At 44.4% G+C, this 26,424-nt stretch overlaps 3 protein-coding genes and 1 long non-coding RNA gene across 18 annotated transcripts in view; 2 read left to right on the top strand and 2 right to left on the bottom strand.

The window, feature by feature from the left end:
* LOC132460813 (serine protease FAM111A-like) overlaps positions 1-26,424 on the bottom strand; it is a 45,996-nt gene that overhangs the window by 3,240 nt on the left and 16,332 nt on the right. For 2 of the 12 annotated variants that reach the window (XM_060055702.1, XM_060055706.1), the window contains exons 1-5: positions 2,195-2,692; positions 1,084-1,162; positions 785-998; positions 696-739; positions 498-539 (exon numbers count right to left, since the gene is read on the bottom strand). In XM_060055702.1, coding sequence (XP_059911685.1) covers positions 498-539; positions 696-739; positions 785-998; positions 1,084-1,158 — 375 coding nt within the window. In that variant the 5' untranslated portion in view covers positions 1,159-1,162; positions 2,195-2,692. Of the gene's footprint in view, positions 1-497; positions 540-695; positions 999-1,083; positions 1,163-2,194; positions 2,693-15,091; positions 15,312-26,424 lie in introns of those variants that run through there. The other 10 variants (XM_060055703.1, XM_060055707.1, XM_060055697.1 and 7 more) reach the window with 8 other exon arrangements.
* crcp (calcitonin gene-related peptide-receptor component protein) lies at positions 2,844-8,778 on the bottom strand. Of its 3 annotated transcripts, XM_060055893.1 has the most exons (7): positions 8,609-8,778; positions 6,121-6,157; positions 5,301-5,399; positions 5,166-5,216; positions 5,068-5,111; positions 4,563-4,620; positions 2,844-3,184 (listed from the first exon to the last, which is right to left on the bottom strand). In XM_060055893.1, the coding sequence occupies exons 1-7, from the start codon at positions 8,776-8,778 to the stop codon at positions 3,047-3,049; spliced, it is 597 nt and encodes a 198-aa protein (XP_059911876.1). In that variant the 3' UTR covers positions 2,844-3,046. The 3 variants fall into 3 exon arrangements, with proteins under 3 accessions (XP_059911876.1, XP_059911875.1, XP_059911877.1); XM_060055892.1 differs by lacking the exon at positions 5,068-5,111 and having other exon boundaries at positions 5,122-5,216; XM_060055894.1 differs by lacking the exon at positions 5,068-5,111 and having other exon boundaries at positions 5,122-5,216; positions 8,619-8,721.
* On the top strand, positions 8,701-15,801 carry asl (argininosuccinate lyase). Its single transcript, XM_060055786.1, has 16 exons — positions 8,701-8,838; positions 9,042-9,236; positions 9,906-9,989; positions 10,296-10,352; positions 10,756-10,853; positions 11,095-11,172; positions 11,438-11,515; positions 11,619-11,671; positions 12,155-12,217; positions 12,304-12,418; positions 12,616-12,700; positions 13,296-13,355; positions 13,590-13,673; positions 14,578-14,658; positions 15,309-15,415; positions 15,536-15,801. The coding sequence occupies exons 1-16, from the start codon at positions 8,824-8,826 to the stop codon at positions 15,678-15,680; spliced, it is 1,398 nt and encodes a 465-aa protein (XP_059911769.1). The 5' UTR covers positions 8,701-8,823; the 3' UTR covers positions 15,681-15,801.
* LOC132460941 (uncharacterized) lies at positions 17,903-19,767 on the top strand. Of its 2 annotated transcripts, XR_009526479.1 has the most exons (5): positions 17,903-18,256; positions 18,528-18,578; positions 18,781-18,844; positions 18,931-19,011; positions 19,220-19,767. It is a non-coding gene; the product is annotated as an uncharacterized LOC132460941 (long non-coding RNA). The 2 variants fall into 2 exon arrangements; XR_009526478.1 differs by having other exon boundaries at positions 17,922-18,256; positions 18,781-19,011.

The following is a 26,424-nucleotide window of genomic DNA, read 5'->3' as shown; positions in this document are numbered from 1 at the left end:
CACCTCCATGGTTTAGTCCATGACATCATGAATCAGTCCAACACTCACCTCCATGGTTTAGCCCATGACATCATGAATCAGTCTAACCCTCACCTCCATGGTTTAGTCCATGACATCATGAATCAGTCTAACCCTCACCTCCATGGTTTAGTCCATGACATCATGAATCAGTCTAACCCTCACCTCCATGCATTGGTCCATGACATCATGAATCAGTCTAACCCTCACCTCCATGGTTTAGTCCATGACATCATGAATCAGTCCAACACTCACCTCCATGGTTTAGCCCATGACATCATGAATCAGTCTAACCCTCACCTCCATGGTTTAGTCCATGACATCATGAATCAGTCTAACCCTCACCTCCATGGTTTAGTCCATGACATCATGAATCAGTCTAACCCTCACCTCCATGGTTTAGTCCATGACATCATGAATCAGACTAACCCTCACCTCCATGGTTTAGTCCATGACATCATCAATCAGTTAACCCTCACCTCACCCCCTGCAGTCTCCTCCTGGGTTGCATCAGGGTTCTCCTATAAAATAAACAGGGATTATGATATTTCAAACAAAGAAATACTCAAAGTAATAATCAGTTATGTTCATTCTGAGCTGTACTGTATGTGCAACATGCCTGATAAAAGGCACAAACGTTCACATATTCATCATCACTAATCCATATAAGACCTCACCTGACTCCCTCCACCTCTCACTCCTCCACCTGGCACTCCTCCACCTGGCACTCGTCCACCTGGCACTCGTCCGCCTGGCACTCCTCCACCTGGCACTCCTCCACCTGGCACTCCTCCACCTGGCACTCCTCCACCTCTCACTCCTCCACCTGTGACTCCTCCACCTGGCACTCCTCCACCTGTGACTCGTCCACCTGTGACTCCTCCACCTGTGACTCCTCCACCTGTGACTCCTCCACCTGTGACTCCTCCACCTGGCACTCCTTCCTCCCCGACCTCTTCCCTGTTCGCACCAGCGTTCTCCTGATGAGCGGATACATGATATTTAGAATAACAAGACTTGGTAAATGATTGGTTATGATGTTGCCTTGTCAAGTAGTGTACTTACTCTTACTTCTGTCTTTTTAAAAAACCTCTCTATATTGCCATTTGTTGAGGGTGTTCTTCTCTTTTTGGGCGGCATTATGCTGAAATTAGATGAGTTTACTCAGATTAATTGACCTCTACTAGACTGACCACATGACAGAGCTTTCTGACAGCATGATCATTATTAATGTAAGGTTAAAGTTTGCTTATGAATGTTTATGCCAAGCAGTTTGTGAACGTTCCACTCTGCACCGAACGCACGTGGGGTTCTTAACGGGACGGGTCCGCGTCCGAGAGACCGTTAACCGTTAGCTTCTCAGAGGCATGTAGTATAATGCCACGGTGTGGGGTGCATTTCACAACATATCCCCCATACACAAGCTAAAAGTAAAAGTATCACAGGTGGCCGTGGGTTGGATCAATGTTGACAACAGGTCCCCGCTCCTTCCTAGAGCTCTCTCACCAAAACGCATTTCCATCCATCTCATTGTTCGAGACTAAACTACACTGGCATGACTGAGAGATTAAGTTACCTCATCAAAGGTTGAATCGAATAATGACACACACGCAAACACAAACACACACACACACGTTTTCCATGAGCTAAAATAAAACCACCCGCAAAATATGCATGCATGAAATTATCCTACATTTAAAAACATTAACCAGAATTCATCTTTCAAGAAATTAAAGAACATCAACCGGAGAACTATGTCAGTCAACGCCAGCTCCACTTATACATCATGAATCAAATCTCCACAACTGGCGCGGAGGTTTGAGTGATGGCCCTCCCTCGCCCCTAATTAGGCCTACCGTTAGACAGGTGCCCAACTCCCACCTTCGTGGGAGAGGGGCAAAAAGGATTGTAAAAAAGAATTATAAGCCAGACAGTTTATTTCAAAACCAGCACAAATTGTATGACCCCGCTCAATGCTAATTTATTCAATTTTACTTGATCAAAAGTAGATTGGCCGGGAAACCGCCCAATCTTGCAACACTGCCGCCAAAAGTGGATAAAGCGCTTGATCAAAGGGCTCAGGCGCGCACCTCAAAAAAGCCCGCCAACGCGTAAGTTGTCAGAAGCATAGACATCTGTCTATGGTCAGAAGTGCAAACAACTTAAAATAACTCACGTCGTGATTTTAGCTGTGTAACGTTGAATAAAGAATCAAAATGCAGAAAATCTTGAAAGATTCTTGAACCCTCACAAAGGCTACTAATACTTTCCCAATTTGATGGATTTTAGAAATGAATTAAACAAACAGGTGAATCATTTTTTTCTGCAGTAGGCCTACAATGACATAAGATCAAGCAAATAAAAAAACACTTAACTCTTCGAAACCGCTCCAATTGGTCCGGAAGCTGTTAGCAGTGATTTAGAATCGCTGCTCTTCAAGATAAGTGTTGTGTGAAAAGGTTCAGGAAATGTGGGGAGAGGTGGTTCGGCTCTGAGCCTATAGGTCCACGCTCTGAGGGGCGTCTTCTTCACCATGGACCTATTAAAGAGGTATTGACTCTTCACGGATACATTTTGGATATGCTTTTCCATTATTTTATCCATACTTCGTATTTCCTTTCGTTATGGTGGCTATTCATTCGGTTTCCTCTCGATCGGGGAGAGGAACAAGCTCACAGCAGTAACGGGCCAGAGACGCGCTGTGGTGCAGTCCCGCAGTCCCACACTTCCCTTCAGGCAACACTCCCAGCCTGACGGGTTTCAGTGACGCCGACTCATTTCTATCGGAGCCGCTGGCGGCAATAACCCATCAATGGCACCACGACTTTGCTAACAGTTTTTATTATCCAGAAATTATATACAAACATTCATTAATATAAACTCACTTCAAGCTTTAGCAACCTTAGGAGGAGAAAAAAAAATCTTCCATTCTTTTGACGTCTGCTTTTGTGCATTTTACGCTAATGGAAAGTAGACACAAATGAACCCAATGAGAGTGTAGAACGTGTCCCTCCAGGAGGTGAGCTGGTCAGAGTCCCTGGTCCACGTCTGCCTCCGCCGAGGCTGCGCCCTCTTGTTCCGGGTCCCCGGGGAGGGCGCTCGTGACCGTCTGGATCAGCTCCTCGATCTGTTCCTCTGACAGCCGCTCTTCACTCTCCTCCACCATCTGAGGAGTCCCCAAAGAGAGTGAGCGGGTGGCTACCTGCGGTCCCCGAGATCAAGGACGCCCTGCAGGCTTACCTATAGGGACATATTTTTTCTGTATTTATTTGAATGTATATGGTGTGGTGTCCTACGAAATCTTATTGCATTCGTTTTTTAGCCAAATTTGACAAACATGTTATTGTGTAAGGCTTGTAGAACTCGTAAAATGAGTAAGCCAGATTCGGTTATAGGTGGCACTATAAAAATAGGTGGCACTATAAAACACTATAAATTTCAACAGACTGCAATTTCTACTAGGAAAGTACAATATGCGTGAAACGTAGTACACGTGCACCATTCGTCATGAGGAACAACTTTAAATTCGCCAAATCGCCATCCATATGGTCAGAACATTTGGATTTAATGCAATGGCCACAACTCAACCAAACGCCCACACAAATACTGATTTGGTGCCGGAGGTTGGTAAAAGCTGCATACATGTTCAAGGTAACTAGGGCTATATTTGTATATGGTTTTGAGTGTCCAAATCACATTACAAGTCCTGATTACATAATAAACATACAGTTTAAAGTGAGTATACGAAAACAAGTTACAACCCAAAAAAGTATGAAATTGTTCAACGTTTATTTGTATGTTCAGTTTTACCTACAGAGCAGTTGTTCTCCAACTTTTCTACTAGTTTACCCTCTCTAAGATACTTGTTCAGCTGAATACCTCCCTTCACTGGCACAAAACATTTATTAGAAATAAATAGATAAACATTAACACAAATAATGTATGCGCGTTCTATTTGGCAGTGTAGACATGACCATTAAAAGGGTGCAAATACTAAATTTAGTGAGAAACATTGGCCTGTGCTGCAACTGTTCAACTGGCTAATTTCTCTCCACTAAATAAGCGCAACTCAGAGGAGGGTCAGAGCGTGCAGAGGGGAATCCCATTACAATATATTCCTCCTGTAACTGAGGACGTTGTGGTTTTTCTGGATGCGTCTTATTTTACACGGATTCTCCTTTTTCCTTGTCATTTACGTTTCATCCACTTACCCATTTTCTTAATGTTGTTTTGTCCTGTCTTGTCTTGAGTACCCCCATTTCAGAATAGGGGTACTGCTATAGAGGAGCCAATGATTGAATGCATAGATTGTGTGGAATATTAAAAAAGGTGGTAGGTAAGATTTAAGAGCAATAATTTGAGTGTAATCTTTTAAAAAATGCCATCAGTCAGCGATTAGTAATTGGTTCAGGTCGAAGACACGTAGGCAGGGAGCAGAAAGGGTTTGTTTTTAGGTTTATTTTTCTTATTTTTTTCTTGCAAAGTTCAGCTTCCTCTTCATAACATTATCTTACAGCAACTTATATTGATTAGAAGTTACTCACCAGTTGGATCTCCACTGCTGTCAGAGGTCTGTGGTTCAACAGCTGGAGTTTCTCCGCTCTGAGAACACAATTATGAGGCTCTGCAAATATGTCCAAATGCAGAATGATTATGCCACATATTTCAAGCTTGCATATTAAGTTGACCAAGTCGTATCTTAAATTTCATCAGCAAAATTGTTGATGGTTCTAGTTTATTTGCTTTATCCAAACTTCCTTTTTTTTTTAGAAAGACTAAAAAACAAAGAAAACAATACAAATAACAATTTTTCAAAATGTCCAGGATTGTTTTACAATTTCGTTTGATGTTTAGTTTTCAGGCAACGTCATAGACACCTAGTCTTACTTTGTGAGTTTGTGGGGCATCATGGTAGTTAGGAACTCTCTGACCTAGTCTTACTTTGTGAGTTTGTGGGGCATCATGGTAGTTAGGAACTCTCTGACCTAGTCTTACTTTGTGAGTTTGTGGGGCATCATGGTAGTTAGGAACTCTCTGACCTAGTCTTACTTTGTGAGTTTGTGGGGCATCATGGTAGTTAGGAACTCTCTGACCTAGTCTTACTTTGTGAGTTTGTGGGGCATCATGGTAGTAAGGAACTCCCTGACCGTCTCCGGACTCTGCCGACTGCAGGGGGTCTTGGAGAGGTATTTCAGCGTCTGCGTAGGACATCAGGGCACAGCGGTGAGGCCTCTGCATGGGTGCCATGCTGAAAGCAGGGGGAGAGGAGCAGGTGCACATACCTCGTACATGATGGTGTTGAGGTTCTGCTGGCCGGCACTATGTTTGTTCTTCATGCTGTCCTTCCTCTGCTCCTTGAGGTCAGTCAGGAGCTTGAACACCTGTCAGCCACAGAAAAATCAGACCTCCACTTCAGTGTTGGCTTGCATGAGGGGATTACACACGGCAGTAAAGGGGTCCAACCATAGCCAACATTTCAGCAGAAGGGATCGGATGTTCCAGGTGATGGTGTGATGAAAGAGTATCTCTTTTGGGGGGACTGCTTCACAGCAAAGTATTGGATTTAGAAAAATATTATCATGGGAAGACACAGGCAGCAATCACAAAGCATCTTCAGAGAGACAATGAATGTTCATGACTTTTATAGGGAAATATCACATTGATATCACAGGAATCAGGATTCCTGGAAAAGGATTTTAAATACGGTAAATGGGATTCCTATGGTCTGCAACTATTTAAGTGCGTAAGGGAGAAAAAGGTCCCATTAGGAGTGGTTCTGATAGTCTAGGCCGGGAGCCTCGTTACGTGTCAATACAGAGAGTCCAGAGGGGTGGCAGAACATAGCTAATCAGGAAGGGGGGGAAGCTGGGGAGCAGTTATTTCCCTACTCAACGAGTGAGGTGGTCTATCTTGAGGAAAAGGAGCCATGGCAGTGCTGTAGTGTTAGGTTTCATGGTTAGTGTCCTTAGAGAAAGAAATTGGTGCAAGATAATTATACAAAGGCTTATTAGTTAGATATGGTAGGGAAGGTAGCTTGTTTTATATGGCATGGATGGACTATACATATTTTCCACGAAAAGATCAAAAGGCATAGAATGTTACCTCAAAGTTGCTGAGCATGGCTGCATTGGCATCCTTTCTGGGGAAGTCAAAGAAATGCGAAACATGGCGTCACATTCTAACACATCTGGTTTTGAGAGTCAAATTTAAAGTTTTGGTTAACACCATCTTTTATTAGACCCTTGTTTATACTCTGAGCTATAACTACATCCCACATACACAGTGGTGTAGTCTTCTACGTGATACGCAGGTATACGCCGTATACCCACTAGGAACACACCAGGATTTGCGTATACCCACTTAAAAATGTGCACGGATACGTATCAATCGTCTTGTGACAGATCTTTCACTTCTGTGTTTATTTTTCTCAAATACCGGTTGGGTATAACTGCAATAAAATACTTTAATCAGGGGAAGCTATCTCCTACATTCACCATTCATAAAATTCCCCCTGCGCGCTCTGCCCTGTCTCTGTTACGAAGCGCGAAGCTGCCCCTGCATCTCTGCACGTTAGTTGGCGGGCCGAGCCCCTTCTTCTCGCGTGCGCGCGCGTGCGTGTGTGTGTGTGTGTCTGTCCAGTCCTCCCATATTAATGTGTAAACCACATAATAAGTAGTCAACAGAAGACAATGTTTTAATCCCACTTTATATCTCCTTGTTACTTTTAGATGAGAACCCCTGGCCAGCCTTTCAGACTGGGTGTCAGGCTAGGGAATTTAAAAACAGGCATCCTTGGTTAGAGTGGAGGGGAAAAGAGTTAGGTAAATGTCAGCCAACATACAGTTGGTACACACAATTGAAATTCATAATGTTAATCACTATGCAAATGAGAGTATAGCTAATTCATTTTTAAGGTGCAGTAATTTCACACTTTTACACTATTCAATTACTGTATGGTATGTTAGATAACAAAAGTAAGAGCTCAAATTAGAGCAATTGAAAGAGTGAAACATTAGTCTCCTTTCATCTCCTGCTCATGCACTGGTTAGCCATGGTTGTAAACAGTTCATTCAATTATTTTGAGTAGATTTTGTCCTTGTTTAGCATGTGCTATTGCTACTATAGATAGACAAAGGATAACTTGTCATTTTTGTGTTCTATTTGTTCATACTGTTATTAAAACCTATTCAACTTTTTCTTGATTGTTGATAATCGTTATAACTCTTAAACTCTTAAATCAGCGGGTTGTAGACCCCTGAGTTGGTGAGTGTGGTGCGACACCCCATAAGTGCCACACACGTACATGTACCGGTGGGACGGGTTTGCACGAGGCTGGGAGGGAATCATCACAGTATACCCACTACAATAAAATAGACTACACCACTGCCCATACACAAGCTAAAAGTAAAAGTATCACAGGTGGCCGTGGGTTGGATCAATGTTGACAACAGGTCCCCCCTCCTTCCTAGAGCTCTCTCACCAAAACGCATTTCCATCAATCTCATTGTTCGAGACTAAACTACACGACACTGGCATGACAGAGATTAAGTTACCTCATCAAAGGTTGAATCGAATAATGACACACACACACACACACACACACACACACACACACACACACACGTTTTCCATGAGCTAAAATAAAACCACCCGCAAAATATGCATGCATGAAATGATCCATTTAAAAACATTAACCAGAATTCATCTTTCAAGAACTTAAAGAACATCAACCGGAGAACTATGTCATTCAACGCCAGCTCCACTTATACATCATGAATCAAATCTCCACAACCGGCGCGGAGGTTTGAGTGATGAAAAAAGTTAGGTAAATGTCAGCCAACATGCAGTTGGTATACACAATTGAAATTCATAAAGTTAGTCACTATGCAAATGAGAGTATAGCTAATTCATGGTCATTTTTACGGTGCAGTAATTTCACACTTTTACACAATCCAATTACTGTATGGTATGTTAGATAACAGTAAGAGCTAAAATTAGAGCAATTGAAAGAGTGAAACATTAGTCTCCTGTCATCTCCTTCTCATGCACTGGTTAGCCATGGTTGTAAAGAGTTCATTAAATTAATTTGAGTAGATTTTGTCCTTGTTTAGCATGTGCTATTGCTACTATAGATATACAAAGGACAACTCGTCATTTTTGTGTTCTATTTGTTCATACTGTTATTAAAACTGATAAACCTACTCAGCTTTCCATGATTGTTGATAATCGTTATACTCTTAAATCAGCGGGTTGTAGACCCCTGCGTTGGTGAGTGTGGTGCGACACCCCATAAGCGCCACACACGTACACGTACCGGTGGGACGGGATTGTACGAGGCTGGGAGAGAATCATCACAGTATACCCACTACAATAAAATAGACTACACCACTGCACATACATGTATACTATATTATACGAAAGGGTTTAAAATGTAATGCCATCTACGTGAACCACATTTGAACAAAACATGCATCGATAACGACCCATAATATGGATATCTGTTCCTCCTGCAGGGTGTTATCATCTGGGCCTAGGCATCTGAGACATAGTGGACATAAAGTACATGTATACTGAAAAAACGCAAGAATACATCAACTTACACTTCCATGTCGCAGGGGGTGAAGTGTCCCCTTTAAAGCGTTTCGGGTGAGACAAGCGCCCCTTCCCGAGGTTCCGCCCCATAGCCCTTAAACACAATCCTGTTGCTGCCCCGAGCCCCCGTTCCGAGGAACTCCTTGCATTCACATTAATACACCCCATAGTTATTGTTTCTGGTGTGGCCAAGATACTTGCACAATAAGCTAAATGGCGAGTTCAGAGGTACGTATGAAGGAGCAACAGTTCGATGGCTATGTTTTGTTTACAGATCCACGTAGATGTGTACATTGTGGCTCGTTATTTTAGTACACAGCTGGTCAAAGGCTGATTAAGTAAACTGAGAATGCCTGGATATCTTATCCTCATTATACTAGTTCTGATTACCATGTTGATTTACTATACATTTAGCTGCTGAATCTTTTCAGGGAAATAAACTTTGGGGCGGTCGTTTTGTGGGAAACACTGATCCTATCATGGAGAAGTTCAATGCATCCATCGCCTATGACCAGAGGATGTGGGATGCGGACATCAGAGGAAGCAAGGCATATGTCAAAGCATTGGAAAAGGCCGAGCTGGTCACCACGGAAGAAATGAACAGTATTTTACATGGGATGGAACAGGTAAACTCATGTAGACCTACTCATTGTATACAAAGTGTCATTTTTACTATTGTATTCCAAAACCCCTAATAATACAACCATCTCTACTACAATCTATGTTATGGACTCAACACTATGGGACTATGTTGTTAGTTGGAATCAAACGTAAAATGAAGAAGACTGGCCAGTATTCATTTTATTTTGTTCTGCAAACATACTTCAGTCTTTGTCAGCGGTTAAACAATATCTCCCAGGTTACTCAATGTATGTGCTCATTGCCAGAATTCCCCTCTCTGTTGTGTAGAGAATGCAGAATGCAGTGAACAATAGCATCAGCATGTGACGAAGCAGGTGGCCTCTAGCCAACTGATTTACTTGCATACAGATTGTCAGATTATTTTTGGTTGTCCAATATATTAAGCTTTGTTCTGAAAATTATGTTGAACGAATATGAAACTCAACAAATACCAGTAGCCTTCTACAGGTGCAATACATTTGAATATTGTGGGAAGTTAATTAATTTCAATAAGTCAATTTAAAGAGTGAAACTTGTATAATATATAGATTCATAACATCAAAAGTGGAATATTTCAAGCCTTTACTTGTTTTAATCTTGATGATTATGGCTAATTTTATTAAGATGCACTGGTAATTCCCTGGGTTAGTAAATGTTTATATGTTCTGTCTTAGATTTCTGAAGAGTGGGCCAAGGGAGCTTTTGTGGTGAAGCCAGGAGATGAGGACATCCACACAGCCAACGAGCGCAGGCTGAAGGTAAAGCCAGGCACCTTGGTGTTGACTGCTCTGAAGAGCCAGGCTCCATGTTGTTGACTGTTCTGAAGGGCCAGGCTCCATGGTGTTGACTGTTTTGAAGAGCCAGGCACCATGTTGTTGACTGCTCTGAAGAGCCAGGCTCCATGTTGTTGACGGTTTTGAAGAGCCAGGCACCATGGTGTTGACTTTTAAATGTGTTGTATGTAAGATGCATGAGTTATGAAGGGAGAGCCCAGAAAAGGGCAAAAGAGACCCAGATTATGAAACGACACAACCGCAAACAACCCTTTTCATATTAATGTACAGGAGCTGATTGGAGAGCCTGCTGGGAAATTACATACCGGCCGGAGCAGAAATGATCAGGTTGGTTTGTTCACAATGTGATGGAAAACAGTGTTCAGAGGAGCCCGGGAGGCTCGACAGGTCTTCATGGTTCTAATGCCCTGGTCTCCATGGTGCATGTGTCCCATGGTGTTAATGCCCTGGTCTCCATGGTGCATGTGTTCCATGGTACATGTGTCCCATGGTTCTCATGCCCTGGTCTCCATGGTACATGTGTTCCACGTAGCATGTGTTCCATGGTTCTAATGCCCTGGTCTCCATGGGGCATGTGTTATATGGTGTTAATGCCCTGGTCTCCATGGTGCATGTGTTCCATGGTGTTAATGCCCTGGTCTCCATGGGGCATGTGTTCCATGGTGTTAATGCCCTGGTCTCCATCGGGCATGTGTTCCATGGTGTTAATGCCCTGGTCTCCATGCCTCAGGTGGTGACTGACATGCGGATCTGGTTGCGTGACGCCATAGCGACCTTAAAGGAAGACGCCCTGCAGCTGGTTGCTACCATGGTGGAGCGTGCCTCTGTGTGAGGCCCCTTTGTCTTCATCATCAACCCCTTCATGCCGTCATACTCAAATATCCACCTCTCCTTCAAGTCGCAAGGACAGAGACATTTCATATTATGCTTTCTTTCACTGATGTGTTTTCCAACTTCCAAACAAATCCCAACACATCAATTAGCATAACTCAAATTAGCACATCAGCAGCACATCCATTAGCATAATTAGCATAGTCTTTAACCACATTTTAATCTGTCTTCACTTCAGAGAAATAGATGTCCTGTTTCCTGGTTACACCCACATGCAGAGAGCACAGCCAATCAGGTGGAGCCATTGGATACTGAGGTATTGTAAAAGCATAGATTTGCATATCCTCTACTTTCTCCTTTGGGGGGGGGAGAGGCACTGAGGCAGCAGTAGCCAAGACGTGGAGAAGGTCTGACCTACTGGTTGCTAGTTCAATCCCTCTGGTCTTCGTATAAGTGTAATTCCCTATGATGTCATAAGCATGGTATAGGGTGTGGTAAAGAAGTATTGGGGGGTCTGGGGTTGTCCCCTTTCTGAAAAACAAGTCTTCTCACCTAGTCCTCCTGGTTGTCGTCCTCTCCAGCCATGCCGTGGCCGTCAGCAGAGATGTAGAGCGTCTTCAGGAGATCCGGTCCCGGACCAACGTACTTCCTCTTGGCAGGTAGCCCCCCTGCTGAGTGTGGTGGTTTCTCCCACCTTATGTCCGCCCTGTGGCCGCTCTCTTCCTCTATGAAGCTGATGGTTCTCGTCTGGGTTGTTTTCAGCGGTGCGATCGCCGGAACCCCTTTCAATATTGACAGAGAGCTGCTGCGTAAAGGTGAGCGCATCATGGCCCCGTTCCTTTGGGCTCGGGTTCAGCTCGGTGGGACCACTGTGGGGGGGGGGATACACTACATCTTAGTCTCTGGAAGCACGGAGAAACGGCCATCATAAAACACATGTGTTTCATTCAGCTGATTGATGGACTAAATGTGTTGCGTTAAACATTTTAGAGGCTAAAGTTCATCAGTAGACGGTCTGGGCTGTAATTATGATACTTGATTCAGCTAAATTGGTGTTCTTCTAGCTTCAATCATTTTGAGATATTGTCCAACTGAATCACCTCGGTGATCCTATGCACTTTTCTGAAATATAATTTTGTGTTGCGAAAAGATTATGTTAGCTAGTGTTGATGGAGTATTGTTAAAATGAACATTTGAAACATTTTGTGCCAATTGTGAAGAAGTCAGACAATGCAATGTACTTCGTTAAGATGATGCAGCATACGATTTATTAATGTTACTTCTCCATGCGAACGTAGAGTTGGAGTTTGACGGCATCAGCATCAACAGCATGGACGCCACGGGCGAGAGGGACTTCGTCGGTAACTCATTTAGCAACTCACCTGAGAACCACCAGCCCCTGGACCGGCAACCTGGAAACCCTGTTGTGTTTCTGCTCCCCATTTAGCTGAGTTTCTCTTCTGGGCGTCGCTGTGTCTCACTCACCTCAGCAAGATGGCGGAGGACCTGCTGCTCTACAGCACCAAGGAGTTCTCCTTCATCGCTCTCGCTGACGCGTACAGGTGTGGCTACTGCTTTGTTTGACGGCCTCAATGTGTATCAGAACTCTTCAGTTCCTTATTGGAATGTTTTAGAAACTGTGTGTGTGTGTGTGTGTGTGTGTGTGTGTGTGTGTGTGTGTGTGTGTGTGTGTGTGTGTGTGTGTGTGTGTGTGTGTGTGTGTGTGTGTGTGTGTGTGTGTGTGTGTGTGTGTGTGCAGTACTGGGAGCAGCCTGATGCCACAGAAGAAGAATGCAGACAGTCTGGAACTGATTCGGAGCAAAGCAGGTCGTGTTCTTGGCAGAGTAAGACCCATAATGAACCGGAATGCCTTCTCTCAATGTAAATCCAGACCCTTTGGTTTAAAGGTGCTGAGTGGAGAATGGAGTGGCATCTAGTAGTGAGGCTGCAGAGGCAACCAGCTGAATACCACAGCAGGTTCCCTTAACCAGTCTGGTCCACTGTGTGTGTGTGTGTGTGTGTCTGTGTCCATGTCCGTCCTATCTGGGTAAGAAAGTCAAACGGATTTCATGTACAATATCGCTTAATAGAATGCTCATACACAACGACGGTATTAAAAAAGAATCACAAAGCTTGCATGAGTTGTAACAATGGGAATATCATGCACCCCCTTCCTGGTTTTAAAGACCCTTTTTCTTTTAAATCTGTGTCTGAATTTTTGCTAAAACGGGTGAGTTTACCGTTTCATTGAAAGTTGATTCAATATAGGTAGGCCTACCACGTTTTCGTGGTAGGCGGAACTATACACTAATTAAACATAATTATGAATATGATATTCAATTCCTGCCCAGTCCGTTCTACTCAATTCTACACACCTTGCCACCCCCTTGGTAATCGGGTACATTACTGTCCATTCACCATTTAAATCGTGTGTCTCAGTGTGCAGGGTTCATGATGACCATCAAAGGCTTACCGAGCTCCTACAACAAGGACCTGCAGGTACGCACATCCGCAGGAGTGAACAGGAATGTCCAGAGCTTGCTGTTGGAGTCTGGTGCAAATAAATGTCCTTCAGTGTATTTATAATTTCTAGACTCTTCTAGCCATTAACGTAACGTTGCATTCAACATAACTGATGCCGTTCAGCCTCCCCCCCCCCGCTAGCGGTTGGATCCAAGATCGATCCAAGATGGCTGTAATAATGAGGCTGTGATGCTGTGTTGTGGCCCTCAGGAGGACAAGGAGGCCATGTTTGACTGCTTTGACACCCTTCACGGGGCCCTTCGGGTGACCACGGGGGTGATGTCCACGCTCAAGGTCAGTTTGTTGTTGATGTTGTGGTCGTACCGACCGGCCCGTAGCAAGTAAGCCTCCCAGAGGGACTCTTAACATCTGCGGCAAAACTTTTTAAGTTAAAAAAAAGTGATTGGTGATACATCGATAACATATACAGCTAATGGCACGAGTTTTGAATGAGCAACTATTCACAACTCAATGGAAATCAAAGTGCATTCCCCTGACATGAACAGGAGCTAGGCTACTGTAGCTCTGCAAGTCACTGGGGGTGGCTAACGGAGGGCAAATGCTAACCCATCAGGACACCCGGATGAATGGGCAATGGAGCAACTGGTCTGAATCTGGGTAAGACTAATGGTGCGTTCCAGAGCCCATCCAAAGCAATGGGATGTGGGACTTATCCTAGCTGGCGTTTACAGATATCTGGTTGTGGCCCGTTAAGTGCTGAGTGATCGTATGACGTCAGATTGTTTGCAGAGAACCTTTGCTCCTCAAAGTAGGCGTAGGACCAAAGGGACGTCACTCAGGTTTGGGGCCGCTGAGGAACCATTCCCTACTCTTGAGAGGATTGAGGACTACAGGCCCTGAGAAAAGCCTCTCCACTTACAGATGACATTCCTGTCGTCCGTCTTCCTTCTTTTCTCGCTGGCTAGGCTCAACCCTAGTCCTCATCTGTGTTTTCATGGTGCATTATGGGAAAACTGTTTGCTTCAGCTACAGAATTATGTTTTCTACTTCCTAAAGTAGCGAGAACCTTTTAGATAAGGATATGTCATAGTTGATAATATCCAATTAATGTCCTGTTGACTTCAAGCTGACTGTATTTGGGGTAAATAACGGTCTTTATATCTCGACATTGCGTATCAGTGTCGTGACCCAAGTCCTGGAGTGTCCTGGTCACTAGCTTGTTCTTGGTGCTCCTCAGATCAACCGGCCTGTGATGGAGGCAGCCCTGAGTCCAGACATGCTGGCCACTGACCTGGCCTACTACCTCGTCCGCAAGGGGGTGAGTATCCTGTGTGTGTGTGTGTGTGTGTGTGTGTGTGTGTGTGTGTGTGTGTGTGTGTGTGTGTGTGTGTGTGTGTGTGTGTGTGTGTGTGTGTGTGTGTGTGTGTGTGTGTGTGTGTGTGTGTGTGTGTGTGAATCAGCCAAAGCTAATCTTCAATAATGTTCAATCTTCTAGATAACAATAAACTACGCGTTCTGTAATCCAACACAACAAACTCTCCTCTCTCCGGCTCTCACTCACCTTTCCTCCCTTCTCTTCCTGCAACAACTCAACTCTCACGAGACTCTCAGATTTGTTTCATAATCTGAGAATATAGTCTAAGCCTTTCAGGGGCCAATCAAGCACCTTAAGATCCCTTTTTTGACACGGTGCAGTTGCCCCAAAAGATTGCAGCGTTACTCAATCCTGGACCAATTTCAACAATGGTTACCTGCATTAGTCCTTTGGACGGCAAATGATCGTAAAATGGGGTCCAGGTTTTAAAGTGCCCTAGTTTTCCTTGACCCCCCCCAGTTAGTCTACAGCTGTCCACCACGTCCGGTCAGGAGGAGCTGCTCCGTCCACGTGGTGTAGAACAGGGGCCTTGTGGGAAAGGAGCGTGTGAGGGAGGCCTGGTTTAGCTCACGCTGCCCCCTGTTGTGTTCCAGCTGCCCTTCAGAGAGGCCCACGGACTCTCTGGAAGAGCCGTCTTCCAGGCAGAGTCTCAGAACGTCCCTCTGAACCAGCTGACTGTGGAGGACCTCGCCGCTATAAGGTGACTCGTCCACACACCGTGATCTGATAGTCCCGAACAACGTCCGGCCGTCTTTTGGTTTACGAGACTACTGTTGTTTCTCCGGCCTGTTTACTGAGCACCTCTCCCCCCTGGCTCCAGCCCCCTGTTTGACCGCGACGTGGCGGCCGTGTGGGACTACAGCAGCAGTGTGGAGCAGTACAGCGCCCCCGGTGGCACGGCCCGGAGCAGCGTCACAGCGCAGGTGCAACACCTGAGGAGATGGCTGCAGGACCACGCCCAGTGATCTCGCTTGGCCAGTGATGGACAAGAGACGTCCGTTGCCTCTGGTTGTTTTATCAAGGGTTATCCAGGTGTGCTTTTAAGCATCAGCATCATGTTGTTCCATAAAATTCATTGCAAACTCACCTAATTTGTGTATCGCTTTCCTTCGGTTCCTTCAAGCCGATTCAACTGGTGGAGTCTATTTCCCTCTTGGCTAGGTTCAGACCACGCCCCTCAATACTGAGTCTTTCCAAGGCAGAGTTTATGAGCTGCCTTAGAGATATAATGTATATTAACACATCGCGTGTTGATATTTTCCTGAGCGGTTCAGTAGGTGTGTAGGAGATGCATTCCTCTTAGATATGCAAGTGTTTTGAACCGACTTTAAATCTCTGAAAAGCTTTACTGAGTAAGCACCAAGATGTAAGGATACATCGTTACTCTCTGAAGAGCTGTTCGCTCAATGCATGCAGGGATTTTTGAATTGTTTTGAGAACAATATGCCATTAGTAAATATAGGGACGTTTTTCCAAAAGTTAACTTAAGAATACCATTGGTGCCATTTTATATGAATGTATATTTTTAGTGACGTGGTTCATTTAGTCCAGGAGTAACTCACTAGTCGGAAAAGGCAGAAGCAAAGCAGGAGTAGAAGAAAGATCTGGAAACATTTCCTCCCTCCAGAAATACAGAAGGGGCCCATTTCTCCTCAAATCTACCTTCTTCCTGTGGTTTGGGTTGAACATAACCTAAATAAAACATCTGTAGAAGATGTTTTATTTGGATGGATATAATATCCATGACGTGAGTATTTATTCTATTTTGCGCTCTGGTGTCACACCAGTGGTGTGTATTTGTTTGTCGTATTCTTCCTAAAACTGACTGACGATGGCAGAAGAAGTTGTCTTGAGTGAATACATTGCCAAAATTGCGTTTTGCATACAAAACTTGTTTCGCCAGCCAGTAGTGCCCCAGAAGTCCAGAACTGGCAGAGCACACACACGCGCCCATGTTGGGGAGGAGACAATTCTGCCATCTAGTGGCTGCACCGGCATGCAAGCACCTTCGCCAACGTGTTGCCCGTGCAGGGTAGGCTGCTCCTTCGCCTCTTCCAGGGAATCCTTAGAGGTTTGGCACTATCCTATGGAAGCATATATGTAGCAAAATTCAAATGGCAATGCAATTTGCAATTTGCAATTCAATAAGTAATTACGTTATGCAATTGACAATGCATTATGCAATTTCATAATGTAATTTGTAAATACGTTATTCAAAGTGTATTTTAATATGCAAAGTGACAATGCAATCCTCAATTAAATTTGCAAAAGTTATAACAATAAAAATACAATAACATTTTGTCAAATTCTTTGAGTTCCTTTATTCAAATTGAAAAGCTATAGCGTCCCCGTGATTGCAATCCACTTCGCCACGCTCCGTGTGTTGCGATATTCAAATGACATTTCAATCCGCAAAACGGAATCCAAAGAGGAAATCCAAAGAGGAATCCAAAAAGTCAATATGCAAAGTGGCAAACGTATCAGCCAATCAGCGTCTGGGCGGGAACTACGTCACTTTCTATTGTGTCTGACTGTTTTATGTGTGGGGGGAGGGAGTTCCAGAGCCTGGGTGCTGAACAGCTGAATGACCGAGAAGGGTCCAGCTGCAGGCTTGGGCGTTCCCGTCATGACACAAAAACGCCCATCGGGCGTTCCCGTCATGACACAAAAACGCCCATCAGGCGTTCCTGTTGCGTTTCATCGATCAATCAAGAAGAGGTGAGTGAGTTTCGCAAGGCTTGCTTTTTTGGCGGTTTTACCTCCTAGTAACTTTCCAGAAAAACGAAAGAGTTATGATGAGAGATTATGTCAGTAAGTATGATATTGTTTATTTGACAACATTGGCTGTGAAGTATTCTCATTTAAATCACTGATTTAGCTGTGGTATCGTTGTATTCGAATCCGATATAAATACTCGTGACAAGCATGGTTCGGTAGCAGCGAATGCTATGCTATCTCGTCCATAAACGTTGCATATACTATTCAGAAATCAGCAACGTTTAAGACGGTTTGTAGGTAGAGGGTAAAGTTTGCAGCGAAGGCTTTGCCGATTATTTTACTGTGAGGTTAACATTACCAAAGTACATTGTTAAGTTGGATGTTAAGGTGTCAGCTGGCAGCCTGGCATGGTAAGAGGCATGACATCGCGGCCACTCTGCTTCGTTGTGGTGACACACACATCTGATTAAACTGTGCATCGTACTAGTACGTCTAACTAACTAGTATGTTTACATGCATGGCATATCAGATAATTCTGTCTGTTCGGTCGCTGCGCAACGAATGAATAAAGATCGTTAGCACTCTGAAAAACAGATGACAGATGTGCCCGAAGTTACTACTTTATTACCTCGCTGATGACCAACGTTTAGGAAAACATGTACTTTTAATTCACCCTTGGGTGAAATCGAAGCGTAGTGTGTACTGAATGCGTGTTGATGATGATGCATATGAATTGCAACTTACACGTCTTCCAAACCTTTTCAGTACCCTGGCACATGCTTTGTCCAATGGACCATGGAAGGGACTTTACTTGGCTGACGAGGTAAAACGTGTGGCTGGCGCACGATTCATTGCATCTAGTAGAGTAGCATTCACTGGTAGACAGGCAGGCCTCTAGATTGTTTATTATGATTTAATGAAGTGTTCCTATGTGACGCTGATGGGCCCTGGTTGCTGCTAAATGCTTGTTGAAAGTGCATTGTGCACTTTTTGTATGTAGCTACAAAATGAGGGTGGATATCACTTTATAGTTTTTAGGCATTATGTACTAATAAGAATCATTGACAAATCACATTCCCCTTATACCACCACAGGACGCACCTCACCAGTATCAGAGCAACAGCTGTGGGGTGTTTATGCTGCTGGTGAGATGCATTATTTTCAGAAATGATGACCGATGACTAGTTTGCAAAACAACTAACTCATTTGTATGTTAATTTCAGTACGCAATGTATTCTACCCTCAAAAGCAATATGATTTCAGTGCCATAGTACACTGCTAAACAGTACTGTAACATGGATTTGTATTAGGCTATGAAGTCATTTAAAGCATAACTTTACTTTTCAGGGGGACATGCTCTCTATCAGGAGGTGGTGGTTGGACAGCTGTTGGAGACCTTTATGCTTGAAAGGTTTATATACTGTGTCCATGTTGCTATTTACTTATTTTTGGTGCTCACGAAGATCGTAGCCAATACACTTGTCTCTCTGTCTCTAGCCCTGCAGAACTAGCTGGCTCCTTCTCCCCCTCTCCATCTCCCCATCTCAGTCACACCTTCCAATCACTAAGCAGTGAAAGGTATTACATACTATGTCCATACTTTTCTATTTACGTATATTCTCTCTTGCTCTTTCTCAGACTTTTGATCGATCAGTGATTCCCTTTTTGTTTAATGGTGTGGGTAGTGTTGGTCTGGGCTTGTGTGATTGAATTGAAGGTTGATTATAATCCCTGTTTCTCTCCCTCTCTCTCCTTCACTCTTTTTCGGATCTCTCGCTCTCTCTAGCCCTGCAGGGCTAGCTGGCACACCAAGCTCACCCTCTCTATCTCCCCATCTCAGCCACACGCTCCAATCTGGCACAACAGATGACAGGCCATTCTTACCACCCGAAGTCCTTCAGCAAATTGTTCAAGAGACGCTGAGACTGGACATGGCGATGCTTGGCGTGTTCAACAGGGTTTCAAACACATTCCGAGAACTAATCAAGCCTCTCCATCCTTCCATATATATAAATGAGTTTGGCAGGGGACATTAAGCTTAATAAAGACAATCTCATATGCATAACGGTTAGAAAGATTTACAACAATGCAGGCTGTGGCAGTGGCGCTACGCCTCAAAGGCTTCTTAAAAAAGAAGAATTGGCCAAGAGCACCCCTGGTACTGAGGCACGTTGCATATGGCAGGTTTGTCATAAAAGATGTCTGCCTAGGATAATGTTCTTTTATTACTCCTTTTTCGTTTTATTTGGGACGTCTTTTTTTGCAATCCCTTTCATTTGTAAATGTGCATACTACTGTAGTAAATGTATCTGCCCAGAAATGCTGGTATTTTATTACTCCTTTCTTTTGTTTTTGTGACAAATGCTATACGATGTATAACATACATTTGTGCCTACGATGTATGTTGTAAGGTTAATTGTTACAGAGCAATTACTGTTTTTTTTTGTCTTTATTGAAAACATTCAGTTGGAAAAGTAAGTGAACACTTGGAGTCAAATGGCCTACTGTTTGAGCCTTCATAGTGTCTGGTAACTGGATTTGAACTGCATAATGTCCCAAGTGTTATTTTAATCTATTCATTATTTAATTTGGGCATATTCTTAAACAACTATATCAAACATCTCACTTATACCTAATACCCTACCTATACTAACCCAGACGATAATGAACATGAGATCATGGAGCCTCCCTGTAATGATCGTGTTGCATCAAGTTTGATGCAAAGTTTGGGTCGAGATCCGACACATAAATGTAAGTTAACATTCTGTAGGCCTAGCTGGCTAACGTACCCGTATTACGAGATCGAAGAAGGGGGTGCTAACGTCAGTTCTATGCTGCCCATACTACTAGATCGACGAAGAAGAACGGGGCGTTCCAGCCTGCGTAAACGAGAACGCCGGGGGGGCGTTTTAGTCTGCGTGAACGGGAACGCCCACGACACGGGAACGCCCATTTGTGTCTGCAGTCGGATGATATTGGAATGACCGGGCACCCATTCGTAATGAGTCGTGATGTGGGGATACATAGTAGTCCAGCAGAGGTTGAGCGGAGGGAGCGGGAGGGAGTGTATTCTTGGAGGAGGTCCCAGAGGTAGCTGGGGGCTAGGTTGTGGAGAGCTTTGTACGTGAGGAGTGGGTGGAGACGGTGGGTCTCCCGACCCTATGTTTCGCACCCAGTGCCTGTAGCACTTGGGAAATCTTTGTGTTACCACACTGGCGTCAAAACGTACCAGTGAGGATAAGTCGTCTATCCTATCTCCCAGAACACGCACTCTATCTACTACATTTGTGTCTTCAACACGATTGTTCTCCACATCAACGGCCAAACTTCGGAGCGTATCAATAATCTCCATTGGTGACCATGGACCTGACGCATACGAACTAGAAGTGAACAAGGAAATTACGAGCAAGTGACGTAGTTCCCGCCCAGACGCTGATTGGCTGATACGTTTGCCACTTTGCATATTGACTTTTTGGATTCCTCTTTGGATTCCGTTTTGCGGATTGAAATGTCATTTGAATATCGCAACACACGGAGCGTGGCGAAGTGGATTGCAATCACGGGGACGCTATAGCTTTTCAATTTGTATCAAGGAACTCAAAGAATTTGACAAAATGTTATTCTATTTGTATTGTTATAACTTTTGCAAATTTAATTGAGGATTGCATTGTCACTTTGCATGTTAAAATACACTTTGAATAACGTATTTACAAATTACATTATAAAATTGCATAATGAATTGTCAAATGCATAATGTAATTCCAAATTGCATTGCCATTTGAATTTTGCTACATATATGCTTCCATATATATGCTTCCATACACAGCACAGGCGTCTAGTTGCGTCGTACTGTCAGATGCGGCATGCGCTTCACGCACGTTTCCTCACCACCACGGATAGCTTCACGTATTATTATTATCATCATAATAATAAATAAATGAATAAATATAGATATATAAATCTATAATAAATAAATATATGAATGCGACACGTGGCCGGATTGTATTTGCGTGGTCGCATATCCGTTACCAAGGCAACACGCTGGGTCGCATCTGCACGTGGTTTAACTAATTAGTGCCACGCTCCGCGCTAATGAGTTCACCTGCATGTGGCGACTCGTGCTCAGTCATCTCTAACTTACCTGTCTGCTGCTCAGTAGGCCAAACTAAGCAGGTCGGTCTCCCCACTAACCGTCTAACGTCTCCCAGGTACGGTGATGTATACTTTAGGAGTTTAACCAGAACTTGGTTGGAGTTTCCCGGTTTTGTGTGACAACGCTTTTCGAAGTAAAACGGACCACCACATCTGGACCTGCTGTGAGTAGAACGTTTATTTTCCTACTAGGCTTACTTGATGTTTAATGTTGGTTCTTGATGTAATTGGACATCATTTGTAGTGTTTTTGCGTGGTTATAGGCCATTTATTTATTCAGGTGGTGTGGTTAAATGTGGATTCAATGTGCTAGTTGTGTGGGCTGATTTAAGACGTCTATAGAGTCTGATGCGTTTGCCAAATCATGTTTTTTATTAAGCCCTTGATCGTTTTATTAGGTGGATTTTTGCCTTTTAAAAACAAAACAAATTAAAAGTTAAAACCCTTAAGAATTTGATATATTTCTTTCAAGTATATAGTTTCTACAGGTTAAAGGACTGTCATTTGGAGAAGATTGGTGCCAATATTTGGGGAAAGGAATGCATGATTAATTCAAATTAAGTTAGCTTGAATCAACTTTGCCTCAGTGGTGTGGTTTGAGCACTAAAACGAATCTGCTCGTTCCGTTATTTCACAGGTCAAAGAGGAGAAAGTGATTCTGTGAGTATCAAAACTAAACCATGAAGAAGAAACTGCGAACTGTAAGTCCTTATATTTCCTCTTTATGCTGGGGCATTGTTTTGGCCTCCTCGTTGGCTGAGGTGGAAAGGTGAATGATTTTAAATAATGTTTTTTGTTGGTACGTGGGCTAATTACCTGTTTAGTTTGAACATGTGTCAATGCTGTGTTAGAAGGGGTGTAGTATAGGTTCCAAGTGAATTGTGAGAATAGTAACATAGGGTTTCTCAGAGTGCAGCCAAAACATACTCCAAGGTTTTGTCTAGATTTTCTTTCGACATGCTTCGCCACTACTTCCTGAACTTTGCATCACGTCACCTGAGTTACCGTACTGATGAGGGTTCAGATTGAGTGATCAGAGATGCATGCTAGGGTTCTGCGCTGTCTGAAGCCTCCAGCTCTGTAGACTTGCCCCCTTCAGGTGAAGGCATGTGTCTTAAGAGGTGGTTGTGAAGTCATTTACATGAACTGGGATGTCATTCAAGATGGTGACAGGCTCTCACCTAAAGGAGAAACGCCCGGGGATGAGAGGTGAGGGCTCTTCCTCAACGACTAGAACACCACCTCGGTCCTTCGCTAGAGAACCATGGAGCACATTTCAACGTTGCCCACCATACATCTTGAAGCCGTAGCTACGGTTTCTCTACCTCCGCAGCTGGAGTAGAGCACAGCTGCAGTCACGAAAAGGGTCCTTGGTGGGATCTTACCGCGATAGGTTCTGATTTAAGAGGACCGAACTTCCAGGACCAGCTGGCCTCCTCCATTACTCTGCAGTTCAGCCTGAGAAAGGCTTGCATCTGAGCCAGCAGAGGGCTCATCGGCCTGCTGTTCATATGGGATGAGGAGAATCCTACTGTAAAGACCTACCAACCAATCCCTGCTCTGTTCAAGGTCTGGTCCGTTCATGACCTACCTACCAACTACTGGGACGTCCGATACCTACCAACTACTGGGACGTCCGATACCTACCAACTACTGGGATGTCTGAAACCTACCAACTACTGGGATGTCTGAAACCTACCAACTACTGGGATGTCTGAAACCTACCAGCTACTGGGATGTCTGAAACCTACCAGCTACTGGGATGTCTGAAACCTACCAGCTACTGGGATGTCTGAAACCTACCAGCTACTGGGATGTCTGAAACCTACCAGCTACTGGGATGTCTGAAACCTACCAGCTACTGGGATGTCTGAAACCTACCAGCTACTGGGATGTCTGAAACCTACCAGCTACTGGGATGTCTGAAACCTACCAGCTACTGGGATGTCTGAAACCTACCAGCTACTGGGATGTCTGAAACCTACCAGCTACTGGGATGTCTGAAACCTACCAGCTACTGGGATGTCTGAAACCTACCAGCTACTGGGATGTCTGAAACCTACCAGCTACTGGGATGTCTGAAACCTACCAGCTACTGGGATGTCTGAAACCTACCAGCTACTGGGATGTCTGAAACCTACCAGCTTCTGGGATGTCCGATACCTACCAGCTACTGGGATGTCCGATACCTACCATCCCACCACTGGGGTGACCTAATCAGATTACCTTCTCACCACTTCCATCAAATCCCGTCCCTGTTCTCAGGCTCATCAAAGCGGAAGAGTTTGAGTCTGAAGGAAAACAACTGGACTGCCTGTGGCTCTTCAGGTGGGCATGGCGAGGGTTCTACCTTGCCTGGTTGTTCATGCGGTCAGGGTTCTGCCTGGCCTGGTTGTTCATGCGGTCAGGGTTCTACCTGGCCTGGTTGTTCATGCGGTCAGGGTTCTGCCTGGCCTGGTTGTTCATGTGGTCAGGGTTCTGCTTGGCCTGGTTGTTCATGCGGTCAGGGTTCTACCTGGCCTGGTTGTTCATGTGGTCAGGGTTCTGCCTGGCCTGGTTCTTCATGTGGTCAGGGTTCTACCTGGCCTGGTTGTTCATGTGGTCAGGGTTCTACCTGGCCTGGTTGTTCATGTGGTCAGGGTTCTGCCTGGCCTGGTTCTTCATGTGGTCAGGGTTCTACCTGGCCTGGTTGTTCATGTGGTCAGGGTTCTACCTGGCCTGGTTGTTCATGTGGTCAGGGTTCTGCCTGGCCTGGTTGTTCATGTGGTCAGGGTTCTACCTGGCCTGGTTGTTCATGTGGTCAGGGTTCTACCTGGCCTGGTTGTTCATGTGGTCAGGGTTCTACCTGGTTCGGTTGTTCATGTAGTCGGGGTTCTACCTGGCCTGGGGTTCTTCATCCGGGCGTGATCAGGGTGACGAGGCATACCATGTGTGAGCGTGATGACATGGGGATACGCACTTATTATACATCACAACATTTTAGGAAATGGTCCTTCAAGCTTGAAAGACGGCGACGTGGCTGCCCTTTCTAGCCCCGACATGATAGTTGGCTGGCAGGCCCTGTGGATTGTATCTTCTGGAATCCTGTGCTGGGATGCAAGTTTTTCTTGGGCTGAATTGCAATGCATTTGTCGATGCTAGCTGGACCTGGGAGTTGGGTCCCCCTTTGAATCAGAAACCATCTTGGTAACATCCCAACTAGGGTTCTCTTCATGCTGTAACCAAGCTCTTCTTCAGCTGAGGAGGAAAAGAAATCCTCGCTGGGGCTTCAAGATCTATGAAGAGGAATATTGAAATGTGTGCAATGGTTCCCTCCCGTAGGCGCTGTGGTGTATTCTAGTCGCTGAGAAAGAGCCCTCGCATCCTACCCATGGTGTCTCTCCTTGGGGAGTCCCTGTCACAGTCTTGACGGATGTTCCAGGTCATGTAACTGATGCAACAGCCCTTTTGAACACTGTTTCTCCGGAGGGGGGCACGTCTACAGAACAGTAGACTTCAGACGGCACAGTATCCTAACATGCATCTCTGGCCACTCAGACCACACCCGGATCAATATGACAATGCTCATGCGATGTGAAGCGAGGAAGTAGCCAAAAGACAGATTAGTTCGCTTTTTTTGTACACTGGCAAGCATTGTTAATTGGTAGATAATTAGTTAAATGGGGTAACTGAAATGTTTAGTCAAAATGTTTTGTACATAAACCAACAGCTACAAACTACCAGATCGCCTCAAGGTAAGTCTGTTGGCTGTATTTTGCAATGAGACGACCACAAGATCTTCATCGTCGTTCAGCTCAAGGTGAGGTGCTGGTTACGTTACTTAGGGATGGTTCGTACTGGAACGTTACGATTCCAGTATGACGGGGCTTGGGGTTTCTGTAGAGGTTGGTAGTTAGTTTTGTGCAGTCTGTGAAGCTCTAATGCTGCAGTACTGTGTGGTGGAGGATAACTGGCAGTACGAACAGGATTGGCAATTGCGTTACGTCATCCACACCTTATTATGGCGTCTGGCAGTACGATCAGGATTGGCAATTGCGTTATGTCATCCACACCTTATTATGGCGTCTGGCAGTACGATCAATATTGGCATTTGCGTAAACCTCATAACTAATGAGCGTACCCAATTAAGGTAATCTGGCAGTGCCCCATTTCTATAGGTAACCATCTGCGATCATTGGTAAATCCTTATGCACTAGAAATTAGGAAGGGCACTCTTAAAATATATATATTTTTAATTATCCCACAAAATACCGCAAACTACTTTGATAACTGCGCTCTACAATCAACTCTCGATTTTCTGCGCATACATTTATCGGGTCGCGTAAAAGATGGAGACGACGGCCTTTACCTACTACAGTTTTTTATTTCTTCAACAACCCAGCAGCTGAATGTGGCTAAGTATCATTTTACTATCTAAATTACTATTGATATTGCTAGTGTTCTAAATATCTGGGCTGTGATCTGCTCAATATAGTTTCTGCTAGACTTCAGAAACAAAAGGAAGGGTTAAATGTAAGTGTGCTTATTCACGTATTATCAAATGGTATAGCTGTTTAGAAAAGTAAAGTTAATTATTGCGCAAATGCTACCATAAACCTTTGACTTTTGAATAAATCAAACAAAGCACAAGGCAACTAAGATACGTGGTGACCAAGAACTCTTATATTGATGTTCAGTTTATTATTGGTGAGGCAGTGATGTAAAGCGCGTCGTGGTGTTTTTAAATGGATGAATGTTGTGCTAACAGACGGGGGGGAAACTCCAGGCCTTGCAGTCCTGATCCTGTATGATGCAGAAGATGTCAATCCAACCGCACATGTGAGTGTTTGATATTGAAGC

The sequence above is a fragment of the Gadus macrocephalus genome, chromosome 7, assembly GCF_031168955.1.
Source record: "Gadus macrocephalus chromosome 7, ASM3116895v1".
NCBI classification, from domain to species: Eukaryota; Metazoa; Chordata; class Actinopteri; order Gadiformes; family Gadidae; genus Gadus; species Gadus macrocephalus.
The sequence above is the reverse complement of the archived record's forward strand: the minus strand, read 5'-3'. Positions and strand labels throughout refer to the sequence as shown.